Source organism: Benincasa hispida, chromosome 1 (genome assembly GCF_027475165.1).
Source record: "Benincasa hispida cultivar pf3 chromosome 1, pf3_genome.v1.1, whole genome shotgun sequence".
Taxonomy (NCBI): domain Eukaryota; kingdom Viridiplantae; phylum Streptophyta; class Magnoliopsida; order Cucurbitales; family Cucurbitaceae; genus Benincasa; species Benincasa hispida.
In genome coordinates this window covers 8801475-8818663 of record NC_143478.1, presented here as the reverse complement: position 1 = coordinate 8818663, position 17189 = coordinate 8801475, and the positions used below count along the sequence as shown (strand labels likewise).

The 17189-nt window shown below is 35.8% G+C and overlaps 3 protein-coding genes across 3 annotated transcripts; 1 reads left to right on the top strand and 2 right to left on the bottom strand.

Annotated features, from left to right (window-relative positions):
* Positions 1 to 1397: 1397 nt before the first annotated feature.
* On the top strand, positions 1398 to 7361 carry LOC120083284 (BTB/POZ domain-containing protein POB1-like). Its single transcript, XM_039038962.2, has 6 exons — positions 1398 to 2101; positions 2749 to 2874; positions 3143 to 3264; positions 3378 to 3441; positions 3542 to 3821; positions 6202 to 7361. The coding sequence occupies exons 1-6, from the start codon at positions 1849 to 1851 to the stop codon at positions 7016 to 7018; spliced, it is 1662 nt and encodes a 553-aa protein (XP_038894890.1). The 5' UTR covers positions 1398 to 1848; the 3' UTR covers positions 7019 to 7361.
* Positions 7362 to 9111: 1750 nt separating this feature from the next.
* On the bottom strand, positions 9112 to 11699 carry LOC120092349 (uncharacterized). Its single transcript, XM_039050511.2, has 2 exons — positions 10791 to 11699; positions 9112 to 9369 (listed from the first exon to the last, which is right to left on the bottom strand). Exon 1 carries the CDS (start codon positions 11540 to 11542, stop codon positions 10799 to 10801), a length of 744 nt encoding a protein of 247 aa, XP_038906439.1. The 5' UTR covers positions 11543 to 11699; the 3' UTR covers positions 9112 to 9369; positions 10791 to 10798.
* Positions 11700 to 13054: 1355 nt separating this feature from the next.
* Positions 13055 to 15682, bottom strand: LOC120069321 (CURVATURE THYLAKOID 1A-like protein). Its single transcript, XM_039021056.2, has 5 exons — positions 15417 to 15682; positions 14180 to 14277; positions 13916 to 14023; positions 13655 to 13726; positions 13055 to 13327 (listed from the first exon to the last, which is right to left on the bottom strand). The coding sequence occupies exons 1-5, from the start codon at positions 15562 to 15564 to the stop codon at positions 13262 to 13264; spliced, it is 492 nt and encodes a 163-aa protein (XP_038876984.1). The 5' UTR covers positions 15565 to 15682; the 3' UTR covers positions 13055 to 13261.
* Between the last annotated feature and the right edge of the window lie 1507 nt (positions 15683 to 17189).

Below are 17189 nucleotides of genomic sequence, written 5' to 3'. Positions count from 1 at the left end.
CCAATGAGAGGGTGGGGCCCCTAGTTCAAGACTTGGATTCAGTACTTAAGAGAACAACCTTTCTCCTATCCCTAAATCGGGTAGGTGTGAATTCCGTCTTGCATCCTATGTCCCCAACTATCTACCCGATCTTACCCCTAAAATGGGAGGCTTATTGAGCCGACGCTGTTGAGCCAACCCTCACCTATGCAAATCTAAGGATAAACCCAAATAAACAAGAGTTCATAGTTAGCTCAGGATTAAGATCAAGTTACCTAGGTCATCTAATCGAAATAATCAGTGTTAAACAGTAAACAACGTTATAGAGTAAGAATGACTTATTCTTTTATCCGATTTTAAGCAAACTCGTTGCATAGGACACCCTCACTCCTCATGTCAATCCATGATAACGTTCTCATTTCTCATTTCGTACTTTTAAAGTCTATAAAAAGAAAAAAAATTATTGATATGTTTGATAACGTTCCCATTTCTCTTTTTTTGAGAAATAAACTTGGCTATTATCGTTTCTTATTTCAAATCTTTAATAAATGTTTCTAAAAATGGTGCAAACTTGAGGATTAGAAAAAGTAGTTTTTTTCGAATCCATTTTCATTTGCTATTTATATTCAACATTTCGTTATAATAATCAAACTTGATGATTGATTTGTTGGTGTTAAGTCACGTATGAGTTAAACACTTTCAAGTTTTGGGTTTGAAACTCAGTCTCGTAATTCTTTTTTTAATGATTCTAATGGGAAATGGGAAGATGAGGGCAAGAGCGAAATGTTTGGAGAGATGAGGAGATTGGGGAGATGAAAGCAAAAACCGGATAAATGAAAAAAAAAAAAAAAACCAGAGAAAGGAAAAAAAAAATTAAAAAATTAGAGAGAAAAAAAATAGAAGGAAACAAATGCAAGAGAATGAAAGAAAAGAAAAAAGAAAAATGCATGCAACATAACAAGAGAGTACAAAATTGAAACTTAAAAAGATTCTAAAGTTGACTGATTATCACTCCTATATTTACAAATGATCTAAAGAGCTACCATATTTTTAGATTTTTTTTTTGTTTTATTGTTCATCTATCACAAATATCCTTTATTTATTTGTTTATTTTGGCAACCAACTAACTTATTTGTTTGTTTGTTTTTGAGTGGAACAATGTTGGAGGTGAGAATTTGTACAATATTCGTAACTAATCTAATTTTCCTACCAACCTAACACTTATATAATGTTTAATTAAAATTTGTATACTGTTTACCTTCACATATTTTTAATATGAAAATTATGAGATTAAAAAATGGTATAAAATAATAAACTTACAAAGAAATTAAAGAGTCAAAGAAAGAATAAAGAAATAAAATAATTATTAAAAAAATGGAAAATGGAAAGAAAAAGGAGATTAGATGGAAATAATTAATGAAAGAGAAATAATTAAGGGGGAGAAGTAAAGAGGAGGGAGGGGCAGTAGTCCCAGAAATGGGACAGTGTGTTCGGGACAGGTCATGGGAAAATTGATAAATCCAATCCACTTTAGGGTGGGAAATTGTTAGGGGCGCCCTCTTATTCCCATAACCAAACAAATAGGCAACAAACGGATGATTAACTTCTTCTTCTTCTTCAAAGGCGCCTTGTTAGCGCTTTATTTGTTTCTTCTTCTCTCTCTAGAAATTCTCTCAACGTTTCTCGATTGCCGAGGGCTCAATCTCAAGCCTGAGTATCGTTCTTCAAATTGAAATGTAGCGCCTTCCATTCCATTAGGGCTTCGAAATTGTTTTTCGTGTTTCGGTTGATTCTGGAGATTTAGGGTTTTTTTCCCCTTTTCTTTCTTTCTTTCTGTTTTGGTTCTGGGGGTTCAGTGGGGGTGGAGAAATGAAGGATTTGAACTCGGATATTTTTGACCCCACGGCCGGGATGGATTCGGATTATTCGCGTGCTTCTTGTGCTTCATCGTCCGACGCCGATTTTGGATTTGCTTTTAACGACAGTAATTTCTCTGATCGCTTGCTCCGGATTGAGATTATGGGGGAACCGGCTGAGTCCCGTCCCGATTCTGTCGGATGTACTAGCATCCTCGATTGGGCTCGACGGAAGAGACGGAGAGAGGATTGCAAGAAGGACAACGGTAAAACTTTGGTTTTTATTTTCCCCCTTTTGGAAGGAGATAGCTACAGCTTACAGGACTAATTTATATTATGATGATTGTAAAAAAAAAAAAAAAATGATGGGAGACCTCAGTTTGCAAGGTGGAAATAGGAAACGGAGAATAGTGGTTAATGTTGTTTTATTAAAACATGAGAACTGAGCGTCGCTGGATTTTACATTTTCACGATTGTGTATAATGGGGAACGGTCGCCACAGCAACGGATGATATACATCGGCAAGGGATTTTATTATAACTTCTTCATTATGTGATTTTCAGATACAATGAACCTAAATAATTTCAGTTTTCATAATTTTATGTCTGTTTTCAGCATCTGAAAACGAAACTATTGATTTACCTCATAGGAATTGCTCCGGTTTGTTTTTCTGTTGTTTTGATAGAACTGATCTGTGACCAAGAAAGTCTCTTTGTTGACCACGTCTTTGTTCTGTAGACATCAAACTGACTATTAGTCTTATATTGCATTGTCATTAATTGGAGATGGATATTGTTAAATTGCACCGTAATTTCAATTATTGTTTTATATGGCCTTTTGTGCGTATTCACTGTGCATTTGGTTCCTCTTTTTGTTCAAATTTTGTTTTCTTTATGATCAATTTTCCTTGCAGTTGTTGATCTTAATGGATGCCCCGAGGAACAAGTTTTAAATGGAAACCAACCTGATATGGATGATGCCATACCTTGTGACAATCTAGACGATGAACCTGCTCAAATGATTGAAGAGTTACATTCAGGTATAGACAATGCAGCTGAGGAGGCGAGGCCAACTTATGGTGTTATTTTGGTCTCCTTAGTGCAAATGAGTTTTCTTGAATTTTTTTTCTTCAGCGTGGTTCAAATCCTTATGTATGTGTATTAAGTGTTTATCAAAGATTTGAAGTTTTTTTGTCTTCTGTAACTTACTCTAAACTGAATGGTCAGTATCATTGAAATGGAGCTGACAGCCTATTTGGAATCATTAGATTATAAGAGTAAGATGTCTTCAAATTTCATGTACTGCAGGTGATGAAGCTGCAAATGGTGATGAATCAAGCTGGGGGATGGATTGTTCTACTGTTATTAAAGTTAAAACGCTGCACATCAGCTCTCCAATTTTGGCTGCCAAAAGTCCTTTTTTCTACAAGGTAAAAGCAAATATGTGTTTATATGATTCATAAAGTATATAGTTTCTTCTCCAGTTACATTTTGTAGGAACTGTCTTCCTTTTCTCTTATCTGAGAAATAATTTTTTGTCTAGTTGTTCTCTAATGGGATGAGGGAGTCCGAACAGCGGAATGTGACTTTACGAATCACTGCCTCGGGTACACATACAAAATTTCACCATTGTTTGTCTGTCTATCCTGTTCTTTGTTACAAACCACAATGTTTCTAATTTGTTTTCTTATTCCTTCTATCAAACAGAGGAAGCTGCACTAATGGAGTTGCTGAATTTTATGTATAGTAATACCCTATCTTGTAGCACCGCTTCGGCTTTGCTGGATGTGCTTATGGCTGCAGACAAATTTGAGGTTGCATCATGCATGAGGTATTGCAGCAGGCTTTTACGAAACTTGCCCATGACACCTGAGTCTGCATTGCTGTATCTAGAGCTTCCATCCAGTGTCCTAATGGCCGAAGCAGTCCAACCATTGACTGATGCAGCAAAGCAGTATCTTGCTGTTCGCTACAAGGACATTACCAAGTAAATTTCTGATTCTTTTGAGTTATACCTAGTCTTTTAACTTTCCATTGTTTTTTATTTCACCCCACACCCCACATTTTTAACCTTTGTTATGGTGGTGGTAGTAGGTGGAATGGGACCTTCCTGAGGCCATTGTTCCCTTTATAAGGAAACATATATTTATCAACATAATTGTAACCATGAAAAAATATCAACTACATCCCAAATGTTAGTAGTATGTTAGGATTAGGATACCACCTAATAAGAAAACTTAGAGAAAGACAAAGATACACAAAGATGGTAATATATTGCAATATCAAGAGAAGTTACGATATACCCATAACCTTAACCATCATGGGTTAGCCTAGTGGTAAATAAAGGACATGAGTTTGATAAAGGACTATGAGGGAATAAGTTCTATTCATGGCGGTCACCTAACATTTCACAACTAAGAAGCACAAGCACGGATATGAATACAAGATACGGATACGCGATACGATACGGCGATATACCAATTTCTAAAAAAATTAAGACAGATATGTTGAAGATGCGTTATTTTATATATATACACATGTGATAATGCCCAATTAATTGTTATACTTATTTTAAGTTAGATTAAAGTAGATTCAAGAAGAGAGTGAAAGCTAGAAAGAAAAATCCAACAACGTGGTTGAGCAACTAGAGTAGAGACAGGTAGGAAAGAAGTAGAAGATGAAGATTGACGAATGAAGTTGTGGATGAAGGTGGGTGTGAATCATGATTTAGATAGTGAGAGAAAAGAGAAGAATGAAGATTTAATTATGTTTAGTTTTTTTTTTTCCAACTTTTTATGTTTTTATTCTTTATGTTTTTATGATTTTCAATCTATTTTGTTTTGGAATGCTAGATTTAAGTGGACTTTTAAATAAAATGTGTTGTGGGTTGGGCTTAAATATGGAGGGGAAAAAAAGATATAACGTATCCCCTTCACATCCCTGGAAGCAAATACGCTTATCTGAAATTTAAAAAAATCAGATACTTCAAATCATTATCTATCACGTATCTGGACGTATCCGTATCTGATACTGATTCTCTACACGATTAGAAGTATCTATGCTTACTAGTTCTACAAGTTTCCTTGACACCCAATTGTTGTAGGTTCATGTGGGTTGTCCCGTGAGATTTGTCGAAGTGAGCACAAGCTAGCCAACTGGGGGATATAAAAAAAATACCCATAGCCTTTTGAGAGGGCTCTCTCTCTCCCAAAGTCCCACTATTGAAATTTCTCTCCAAAATGATCCACACCCTTACTAACCCTAAATCACCTTATTTATGACTAAGATCCCCTACCTAATTATCACTATACCTCTTACTAATCCCATACTAATCTTATATATGTAGCCCTGGCCCTAACTAGTACTCTCACAGTGGTAGTGGTAGTGCTAGATGTTGGACCTTCAGTCTTACCTAAAGTTTGATCAATGGAGTTGAATAGTCCAATTATTTCAACTTTATCCATGTGTTTGGAAGTTAGAGAATCTTGATTCTGTGGTTAGTGCAATGTTTTCTTCAACTAATACTTTAGCCTCATTTTTAGGTCTTTTTAATACTTTCAGGTTTCGTGGTCCCGCCTCACTAAGAAAGTTGGTCTTTATTTGCAAGAAAATTGCCTCAAATTCACTTAATTTTGCATTGTGAACCTGTTAGGTGGGGTGGCCAACTAATGACCTGAAAAATAACACAGAATATACACTTAAAACAGAGGATATTTCCAAGTTCGGATGCACTGGTGATAGTGAGAGTTCTTCAATATCCAGTGATGAGATATTCGCATTAACAAGTTTAGATAAGAACGATAGCAACCAAAGATAACATAACAACCAGCTCCTTCAAGTGGTGCTGTCAACTCTCTCCACAATTCCCTTACACGATTTCCCTAATGCTTCTCCTCTCCCCCAAAACAATTGTGTAGCCTCACACCCATCCCCACAGTTGTACAATCCGCCCCCACTAACTGTCCCTGTCCCCTATAAAATACCTCTCTTGCCATTCCAGGACCAAGTACGGTTGCGATTGATTGGAGGCCTTATAGTTTAAGAATTAGGTTAGAAAAGATTGAATAGGTAAAGGCAGGTTAGAAATTCATCCATTGCATCTTCATGATATAACATGAACTGAAACATTTAGATAGGTTTAGAATTTGGTTAGAAAGCTAATTTGATTGTTTTTCCAGGAATCATCAAGCTATATGTTAAGATAAAAGAAAACTTTTAGACAATATTTGCGATGTGGATATTGAGTCTAATTGTTTCTTCATGTTGTTTATGTTTGAAAAAATATTCTTTTCCCCCTTGCGTCTTTCATTATTGGGTACTACTGGGAGGGAAGCAATTTCTCAAATAGGCTTCTTGCATTTGACCAGGTTTCAGGACGAGGTTATGGCTTTGCCTCTTGCAGGAGTGGAAGCAATATTGTCCAGTGACGATCTTCAGGTTGCATCAGAGGATGCAGTATACGACTTCATCCTCAAGTGGGCTAGAACTCAGTATCCAAAGTTGGAGGAGCGACGAGAAGTGCTGGGGGCTCGACTTGCTCGTTATATTCGATTCCCCTTTATGACATGTCGAAAGCTTAAGAAAGTTCTGACCTGCAATGACTTCGATCATGATGTTGCTTGCAAACTTGTGCTTGAGGCCCTTTTCTTTAAAGCAGAGGCTCCTCACCGGCAGAGAATCTTAGCTGCTGATGAGGCATCTACCTCAAACCGCCGCTTCTTCATCGAGAGAGCATACAAATATCGTCCAGTCAAGGTTGTTGAGTTCGATCGTCCTCGGCAGCAGTGTGTGGTATACCTGGACTTAAAGCGGGAAGAGTGCACAAATTTGTTTCCATCCGGGAGAGTGTATTCTCAGGCATTCCACTTGGGTGGTCAAGGATTTTTTCTTTCGGCTCACTGCAACATGGATCAGCAAAGCTCATTTCATTGTTTTGGGCTTTTCTTGGGAATGCAGGAAAAAGGATCAGTTTCTTTTGCAGTTGACTATGAATTTGCTGCAAGATCAAAGCCAACGGAGGAGTTTGTAAGCAAATATAAGGGCAATTACACGTTCACCGGAGGCAAGGCGGTTGGCTATAGAAACTTATTTGCAATACCATGGACTTCTTTCATGGCTGAAGATAGTCACTACTTTATAAATGGAGTCCTCCATCTTAGAGCTGAACTCACCATCAGGAGCTGAACTTCCTTGACCACATTTCTGTTTGATCGGTTCAGTCTCTAAAGTAACCAAGGGTATTATTATTCTCAATTCTCTCTGGTCTAGGTTGTCTAACCATCTAATTTTTGTATGGCTTTCTTTTCTTGTTTGCCGTTTTGACATCCATCCTTCCCTCTACTCGACTAAGACAATGTAATAGTAAAGCTGTTTTTTAATATTAATACTTGGCTCTCAAGTATGTTATACCAAAATCTCTCTGGGGATTGCTTTACTTTCCTTCGCCATACTACTTAACATCAACATTTGTAACCTGGAGTTCTGGTATCCTTGGATCTTTGAAATGTATTTGGTAGGCTTTGAAGCTTGACTGATGTGTTGTTATTACTATTATCATTGTTATCACTACTACTGTGGCATGTTCATTCAATGAGCTGTTTTCTAAGAACAGTGGTTGACTTTGACATGCCTAATTTCATTTGTTGTACGCAGTATTAATTGACTAATAAAATATTTCAATCATCCAAGTTCAATGAAGCCTTAATTTACTAGTGGAAAACAAAAGTATATGAAGAATTTTGGCCCAAAAACAGAAAAAGATCTTGCTCGGCCCATCAGAATCTTGTCATCAAACGGTGCCATTTCTTCTAGTGTTCCTCTCCATCAGTTCCTTTCGTCTTGGATGAATCTAGCAGGGTGGCCTTCTCGATGACTAAGAGTTGGGAATATGTTGTTAAGGGACATTATTATTATTATTTTATTTATCTATTTTAGTATGGAAATAGGAGATCAAATTTCTAACTTCTAGAGAGTGAGAACATATCAATTATCGGCTATTAGTCCACAGCATTGAATAACAGCTTCACAATGTCTTTGTTCATAGAATCATCCAAACATGGACAAATTTGGACAATGTTTTGCTTATTTTGGAGTGATTTTAAAATTGTTAAATTTGTTATCAAATTTTGAATCACTTTAAAATTTGCTTTTAATATTCAAAATTGGTTTTTGAAGTTTTTTTTTTATAAAAAAATTTATTTAAATAGCAAACGCTACTAATGCTTGGTTAATAAGAGGGTTGATGAACAAATTTACAAAAAAATCCTTCTGGCTAAAGAGGAGAGCCAGAAAGGAAAAGAATCAGTCCATAAAAAAGATTAAACGAGAAAAGCAAAAACAGCCAAAGAGTAAGCAGCGGAGTTGCAAGTTCTATCTTAGGGGAATGTGATTACAAAAAGGAAGAAAGCTTGCCTAGTGAGGCTTGGCGTCATCGAGCCAAACACCAATCTCATTTCTAAATAAACTTTGGTTTTGAATGAGAAGCTGAAAATCAAGATCCAAGGCTATTGAAAGACCAAACTAGATGGTTGCAAGCTCCAAATCTCAAATAAATCTTTAGATATTTTGTTCTTGCTTAATTCTCTGTGTTTTCTTTTTCAAAAGGAAAAAACAAAAAAAAAAAAACAAAAACAAAACAAAACAAAAAATACTAGTTTAAAAAAAATAAAATAACTCATATTTCCCAAATATAATATTTTTTTAAAAAAATATCTCCACCTAAAAAGACGATATCTTTCATTCATGGAGTGTTTTAGGAACTAAAACATATTCAGCCCCTAAAAAATCTCCACAGCATTTTATCGTTTTATTACACAAAATATGTATGATTAAAAAAAACTATGCGTTATCATTTTTATCTTCTAATGGATTATTTTGAAATATAAAAAAATGACCAAAATATTTCCGGATATAACAAAATTTCACTGCCTGTCTGCAATAGACGGCAATAAATTACTATATTATGATATTTGTTAATATTTGTAAATATTTTCAATAATTTTTTCATTTAAAATAATTTTCCTATAATTTAACCTAAATATGTTGTACCATATGAAGAACAATTAAAATATATTTATAAACATTCTCAAATGCGTTCAATTAGCTATGAGTTATCATCAAATATATATGAGTTGATTTTGGTCGAAAACTTACAAGTTTTAAAAGTTTAATTTCATAGCAATATTTTGTATTGATTGTCGTTAAAACAATGAAATTATAATTTAGAAAGTTCTCAACGTGAAAATTCGATTTTGCTCAATGTGAAAAAGGTGCGTCAATTTGACAAAAGAAACCTGTGAATTTAAGAATATCACAAAGCCATCGAAATCAATCCAAAAGCTCAAAACCAAAACCCAAGAATTTGCTTGAAAGAGGCTTGAAGTTACAGGAGTTAAAAATTCAGGAGATTTTATTGTACCAGACATCCAATGATTCGTGGCTGGCTTTCTTGGAATGGCAACCACCTGCTTGGTTTCTAGACTCTTAACTGCTACAAACTCTTCTTTTCCAGCCTGCAACCTTCATCTACTTGTAGTCTAATGCAACCAGAGAAAAATAGAAAAAGAATCATCAGACACAAAAGTTTAATTTATCATATGGTATAAACATAACCAGGGAAACCATGAAATCTAACAAATATTAAGCAACTAAAACACATACCAATTTCTTGGTATAGATGTTTCCTAATGTCAGTGATTCCGAAAGACAATTACAATACTTATTCATGGTCAAATTTGCATTTTTACGAACAAGGCAGTAAGATGTCAGTGTATTCTCTATATGGTGATAGTCAAACGCACTATAAAAAAAAGCCAAATTGTATGTTTCCTTTAGGTGTGAGACCAAAGTACCTGGTTACCGAGTGGTTTTCTGATATTTGACCAAATAAATCAACGTAAATTGAACGAGTACTTATGAGGAAGAAAATGAAAATTCTCCTGGATAGCCATAGCCTGCTCTAGGTTAAGGACATAATGGGACCCTTAATATTTGTTCAACTTTGAAGCAAATGGTGGGAGGAAAAGGAAAATACCGAATTGAGAGTTGAGATTATAATTCTACATTGTTTTAATTTTAAAAGGCATTATATGAGTTCCCAACAATTTGAACTGCGGTGCAATTCATAAAACATGTCTTTGCGTTCCTATGAACCCCTTTCAGCTTCAGCTATTCCATACCAAGATATTAGGAAAACAGGGTTGAATTCATCTAGAAGATAAATTGCTTTAAATTGGTTCATTAGCCAGGTAATTCATGAAAAATGTTTTTGCGTTCTTTACTATGAACTCCTTTCAGCTTCAGCTATGCCATACCAAGATCTAGGGAGAACAAGGTAAGATTCATCTAAAAGATAAATGGGTTAGGTTCCTTAGCCAGGTAATTCATAAAGCATGTCTTCGAGTTATTAACAATGAACCCCTTTCAACTTCAGCTATTCCATACCAAGATCTAATGAAAACAGGGCTGGATTTACCTAGAAGAGAAGCTGATTGTTCCTTAGCCAGGTAATGACAAAAATCATCCTAATAATGAAAAAATTGCACATGAAATTTCCTAAGATGAATGTGAGGAGCACAAGTCAGCGATTCCTCAGTTGAGAAGGTAGAACCCTCCCCTCCAATCTATATTAAACCCTGGAAGTTGTTCCATAAACTAGTAAAGGCTTGATAAATCAATGCTAAAAGAGAAGCCATGCTTCAAAAAGTTTATCAGACAAAAGAAAAGCACCAAAATGCATACTTTGCTAAAATGAGGGGAAATTTTCGGTTTTCTTTTTCCTAGTTAGCTCATCAGTGAAGTCAGATAAGTTTTATAACTCCATTCAGATTTTGATTCAATATAAGCCTAGACTTGAGCAATGCATTCTCTGAAGATATCACCACAACTGGAATAAGAAAGAGGCCAATCTACGGGATAAGTTTGGTAAATTAGAACACAAGCAAAAGAAATCTCTGACCTCTCAGATTATCTAAGCTTCTCTTTCCCGCTACTCCTCCTCGCAGCCTCCTTGACCTTTTCAATATAGCCTTCTATCGGAGGCGTCAAAGTGGCCATGAACCGGTTCGCGGGGAACAATGTCAAATCTGGGACCAAAGCAGCAGCTTTCAAATGCTCTGGTAATGCTTCAATAGCCTCTTTCTTCATCTGCAACAGCGTCGATTCAGCTGCCCGCCTTGCACGATGCCGCCTCATCAACACCCGACTGTATTCCTTCGCAAGCCGCCGCCCATCTTCCACTGTCAACTCGTACTTCGGAATCTTATCCGCATCGACCAGACCTAGGGATATCAAATCCAAACCTACAGTTCCAATGATCGACGGAGTATCAGAAACCCCCAATTTCGATTTATCCATCTTCATCATCTCAATCTCGCGTTGGCGCTCTTTGCTGATGAGCCCGAGCTTCTCCCGTTCGGCCTCACGTTCTCTGTCTTTGGGCTTCAAGAACCGCAGAGGCGTAGGAGCATTTAGGCATTGGTCATAGAGCTTTTCCTGTTCGGGAGGGATTTTTCTTCCTCCTCCTCCTCCACCACCTTTGGATGTGGCTCCGCCTTTCTTGACGGTGATTTTGGAGCGCTTCAGCGGTTGGCCAGCTTTGATCTTCGATTTGCCTTTGGCAGTACCACTAACCCAGCATCTTTGGAGCAATTGGTGGCCGCCGGAATCTGCAGATAGGGCCAGAGATTTGAATTTCGTGAAACGGATCATGTCTCAAAGCTCCGAGCTAAAACCCTTCTTCACCGGCTTCAGCATCAAATCTAAAAACAGAGTCGAAGGTTTCTAGGGCTTTTCTTGAAATACAGTAACGCACTTGAAGCAACTTGAACCACTGCCCGCGCCCAAAATGAAAACTGTTTCAGGTTTTTTTTTTTTTTTAAAAAAAAAAAAAAAATTATTTATTTTATTTTTATTGGGTATTATTATTTTGATAGCCAATTTAGTTAGGTTAGATACATCAATTAATCTCTTAAAAAAAAATCATTCATTTCAAAATCAACACGAATTTATTATACCATTTTAAAAATTGACAATCCAAAATGACACAATTAAATGGCATAATTCTCGAATTCTCGAAGTTCATGGACTATATTTATAATCTAACGATGTATTTTTTTTTATTTATGAAAAAATTCGATTTTACCACTAACTTGTCGAAGTTGTAACAATTTTTATCCTAAAACCTTTTATTTTATCAAATTTTATTCTAAAATTAGATAAATGTTATGATATTTACCATTTGTTCAATTTTCACTTGTGCACTCATAAATTTTAACAATAAAAAATGGATACAATGACCATATAAACGGGCTCATTTCTATGAAATCAAGTTTTGCAAGTGTGGTTTATTCATAAATTTATCATTGAATAACTTTTTCACAACTCACATACTTCAACAAAAATTGACTATAAAGCCATTCTTTGAAATTTGATCTATATAACACAACTATGTATTTTATAATTCATTGAATATGACAAATAGTACATTTTTAACCATCTTAGGAATGAAACTTATGAGATGATAAAATTTGCATCTAAATTTGCATCTATGTTTTAAGTTAGATAGTAACACTTATCTAAGTTTGAGGTGTAATTTGAAGAAATTTAAGATTTAAGGTAAAAATTGATACAACTTGTACAATGTTATGGGTAAAAATTGATTTGTTCTCTTTACGTGTATACCTCTAAATTTGGAGATTCAATCACTTAAAATCTCAAAACAATGATTGTATAAAATAAACCTTCATCTATGAATCAATTAGGCCTTGTTAAGAATATATTTTAAAATCGTCAAAGCACGATCCTCTCATATATATATATATACAAACTTCTGCAATGAACTTAATTTTAGAGAAACATATGGAAATAAAAGGCATAGTAGTAACTTTCACTAAATTGTATGGTTTTGTTTCTCTTCCTCTAATTTTCTCAACAATATATATACATACCCATAGTTATACATGTATAATAGTCAAAATGTGGCTACCTATGTTAATGAAAATCTATAATGGTAAAGAACAGTGGTTATTCATGTTAAATCTCTTGATGCTAATCTGTGCTTGATTTATTATCAATGGCACCAATGAGCTCTGATTGAACCTTGCTGTGCTATATGTATGTATGAGAAGCATGCTACACCCAACATTTGTGCAAAGCAAACTCAAAAAACTAACATCAAGCCATCAATCAATTTCACCATTTTCTTCTGAAGCAAGAAGTAAATTTGAGAAAAAGGGGGGTTTCCCATTAATGAACTTGACAAATCTTATTACACAGATGTAATGAAAGGGAACATGAGTTACAGGGATTAAAGCAAAACCTATTCCACATTACATGATTTAGATTACCTCTTATAAATGAGAGAATAGAGTACAAAATGATAATAAGAGGAACCAAGCATGTCGAACATGGCACCCGATAACACGCATCTTATTCGGTTCCAGCAATCTTCTTCTTCAATGCTTCAATGTCATCAGCTAGTTCTTTTCTGCTTGACTGAGGAAGGTGGAAAAAGAACATACAAAGAACATTTTTTCAGTTAGTATCTAGTTGCAGAGCCAATCAAGATCCAAGATTTCTATGGTTTCTTAGAACTCTAGATTGTATTCGGCATATTGATCCATTATAACATCGGATTATTCTAGCCTGACGATCTCATGAGAAACATGTAACTAGAATTTCAAGATTTTTATTCGCAAACAAAACTTAGAAACTATACCAAAATTCCATTAAGGGTGAAGCTTGGGAAAACATGAAAAATTAAAGTTTTGATAGGGTGCAAGACCTTGTTTGAAGCAAACCATAGTTCTCTTCTCAACTTACCTTGAAGAGTAGATATCGGTACACAAACCACCCCGTATATCCAAGTCCTACCAACTCCAGGATCTTCGGAAGCTGATGAGAAGATGGATGGAGAGTAAGTGTCAAAAGGCTTTAGAAGGGAAGAAACAATTTCGAAGTATAAATTTGAAAGCAACATTTTTTGTGGATAACAAGGGAGAACATCAACTAGCAATGGTGATATCGATCAGTGAATATAGATGATAAAAAATACAAAAGCGCGAGTTTGATGGAATCATATACCAATGGAACTGAGTTGATTGCACCAACAAGAATTGAAGAAAGCCAAACTGCAACAATCGCCCCACCTCCGTAGAGAAGTACCGTGGATTTGTTCTCAAGGGCATCCCACTAGTAAACAGTAGGATGAAATTATATCTTAGAGTCATCTCAGAGTCAGTATTAGACCATAAAATGAATGATGAAAATTTATAAAGAGATAAAAAATCAACAACTTTCTCAGAATTATGACAATAATGGGCCTCGTTATGTTTCCTGTGGTTCTACCTTTTCTTTCAAGTCTGTAAAGAGCTCGGATGCATCAGCAGCAGATGATTCTTCTGAAGATGAGGCTCGGGTTTGAAGCAGAGACGATCTACGTGACTCTGTCACCAAATGGTAGGTTGGGAAAATCCAATAAAGTTTGGGTGTAAAGGGTTAAAATCAAGAAACTAATGTGCCCAGTGAAAGTTCACCCAATTCAAAATTCAGAAATAGCAATGAACAATAAAAGAAGACAATTTAGTACACAAAAAGTGAACAATGATCTTAAACAACAGGCCTCATTTCCAACTTCTTTTTTTTAATCAAGGTGGGACAGGTTTTCCTCGATGAAAATTGTTTCTATCCGAAAAAAGGGGCAAAGGTTGCTAACAAAAAGATTGGCTTTGAATTCCCGAAGTGCATATAATAATACACCAGTCCTCTAAAACTTAAGTTTCAAAAGCCACACAAATCTAAGATATTTAATGGATTAAAGCTATGCATTTGCACATTGAATATCTTGATCTAAAATTCACACATGGCATGGTTTCTCTTCAAAGTAAGCATGTTTATAGATTTATGATGCGTGAAATCGGTTTGAAAAACTTCTGGATGCTATATCACAGCGCATTAATCCGTTTCTTCCAAATTTAAGGCCCCTGATAAAAAGACTATGGTCAAATACCTAGATGTATAATGCAAGATTAATCAGCAAACTTAACGCATCCAATCTTGTAGCAGTTGAGTTGCCAGAACTGAATGAACTATAAAACTAAATACACTTCTGGCTCCAATCACATGAACAACAACAATCCATTTTCCGACACAATGATAGTATATGCTCCTGTTCACCGTTCGGTCACAAAATGGAACTGTCTCCAAATTTAATCACCTAGAAGGCCACTTGTGCTCCATAAGAAAAAGTACAATCTCTTCTAATCCAAAATTTTAAGGAACCCCAATCTGAGTCCGAGTAGCTAGCATATTAACGTAATGTATTTTGAAAATCCAAATTGCATTGACTCCATAGTTGCATTTCAGTTACCTAGCAAATTTTCTTCATGAACATATAAAAGTGATTTGAAGGATAGATATTCGACCAAACTCAACCAGTTAATGTCCAACTAAGAGACTACCCAAATAAACAAAACAAAACGAGAAACGAAAAATTAGAAGTCAAACAGACCTCAATTTTCGATTCCTACAAGGTGTTCGACGAAATGCCTCAAAGAAAATTAATGGAATTGCACGAGAAATTTACCTGAGGAGAATTTGAGGGAAGTAGAGAAGGACGGGGAGCCGAAACGAGGGGGAAGGAGCGGCAAGACCGAGCGGCGAGTGGGTTGAGAAGCAGCCAGAGAAGGTCTCAGAACGGCGGTGGCCGCTGTGGGGGAGGCCGTGGCTGCCATTTCTTTCCAGAAAGTTAAATCAAATTAAGAATCAGCGCCGGAAAGAGAGGACAATACTCAATCAACTGGCCGTCAAGGAGCAGCTGACGACTTAGCAGAGATTTTTTTTGTTAATTTCGCCATTTTCTATGCTCAGAAATGGCTTGTTTATCCGCGATCGCATTTTGGGAAGATGGCCTCTGGTAGCGACACGTGGAGAGGTCCTTCGTTGTGATTGGTTGGTTCTCTATCTGAAATCCTTTTTTGAGGACTCTATTTTCTCCCTCACGAAATTGGGTTTTTTGTTAGCCAATACATTTTTCATTTTTGCCTTTTTTTAAAAAATGTTAGCCAATAAACTTGTGCCACTCCAAATAAATATTTATACTTTATAACTATTTAATATGTAGAAATTTGTCTCCAAGTCTAGGCATAAGATTATTGTATTCTAAAATAAAATATTAGGTTTTTGGTATTTATTTGGTTTTCGAGTTAGAGGAGGGATATTTTAGTCACTTGAATTTGAAAACAATTATAAATGTTCTTTGACCTTATATTTACTAGTAGTGCGTTATAAATGGTGACAACCATGTTGATTGAACTCTAATAATGTGGTAATACATGTTGATTGGATTTTTTATGTGGTTGTGTACTTTCACTGCTTATTTTCTCTATTCTTCTTTCTCTTTATGAACTCTCCTTTTCATACTCCTGTATTGAATTTTGGATTTGGGCTCCAGGGGTACCCATGTTTTAGAGGGAGTGAGGACAATGTGAGTAAGGTGGTAATCTCACACATACGCCGTCCGGACGTGGCGCAGCACATGTGTGATTATTTCTCTTAATAAAAATTATCATTTATTATTATTATTATTATTTTGTTATAATTATTATTTTTAAAATCTTAATTAAATGGAGTTGGTCTTCTGCGCGCATGCTCTATGGCTAAACGCAATTCCCTCCTTCAGTCGTTGGGTTTTGAGGTTTATAAAAGGCGCAACATCTCAACATTTTTCATCATATTAGTTTTCTATTCTCTTAACAACAAAATCTCTCCCTTCCATTTTATTATTTTTTTTCTCGTTTTTCTCGAGCAAATTAGTTTGAAGGTGTGAGTTTTCAATCGGCAACGGTGCATTTCCGATCGATACCTTTTTTTGGGTTGTTTTATCTTGGGATGACGTGGCAGTATCATTGACCTGCTTACATACTTGGGCAGAGTCGTGAAACGTCTTAAAGAGAGCGAGATCCGCGGTTCAGCCTGTAATGAGCTTCTGTTTTGCAAGTTCCATTCTTTGCTCAACTGCCATTACCTGACCGTTCGCTACTATCCCATTTCACCGTCATAGGGTTTCCATTTACAACAATTTTAAGACGCTTCGTCTACCAATTCTGTAATGGCCCTCACAAGCAACAACAACATTGTAACATCCGACCTCAACCGTCCATTTCGGTTTGAAGGAGCGAACTTCAAACGGTGGAAGCAAAAGATGCTATTTTTATTTACCATAAAAAAAAGTTGTCGACACTTGTACCACAGATAAGCCAACCGTCCCGATAGAAGATCCAACTAAACAACAGATAAAAGAAGCTACTGACTGGGAGGAGAAAGATTTTTTATATAAGAATTTTATATTAAATGGTTT

What these genes read in the sequence shown, in the direction of transcription:
- LOC120083284 (XM_039038962.2), top strand. Translation starts at nt 1,849, where the DNA reads ATGAAGGATTTGAACTCGGATATTTTTGACCCCACGGCCGGGATGGAT. An exon ending in AAAGTCCTTTTTTCTACAAG is followed by an intron (nt 3,265 to 3,377) that starts GTAAAAGCAAAT and finishes TTTTTTGTCTAG; the next exon opens with TTGTTCTCTAATGGGATGAG. An exon ending in TTTACGAATCACTGCCTCGG is followed by an intron (nt 3,442 to 3,541) that starts GTACACATACAA and finishes TCTATCAAACAG; the next exon opens with AGGAAGCTGCACTAATGGAG.
- LOC120092349 (XM_039050511.2), bottom strand. Translation starts at nt 11,542, where the DNA reads ATGATCCGTTTCACGAAATTCAAATCTCTGGCCCTATCTGCAGATTCC.
- LOC120069321 (XM_039021056.2), bottom strand. Translation starts at nt 15,564, where the DNA reads ATGGCAGCCACGGCCTCCCCCACAGCGGCCACCGCCGTTCTGAGACCT. An exon ending in TTACAGACTTGAAAGAAAAG is followed by an intron (nt 14,024 to 14,179) that starts GTAGAACCACAG and finishes ACTGTTTACTAG; the next exon opens with TGGGATGCCCTTGAGAACAA. An exon ending in CAATCAACTCAGTTCCATTG is followed by an intron (nt 13,727 to 13,915) that starts GTATATGATTCC and finishes TCTTCTCATCAG; the next exon opens with CTTCCGAAGATCCTGGAGTT.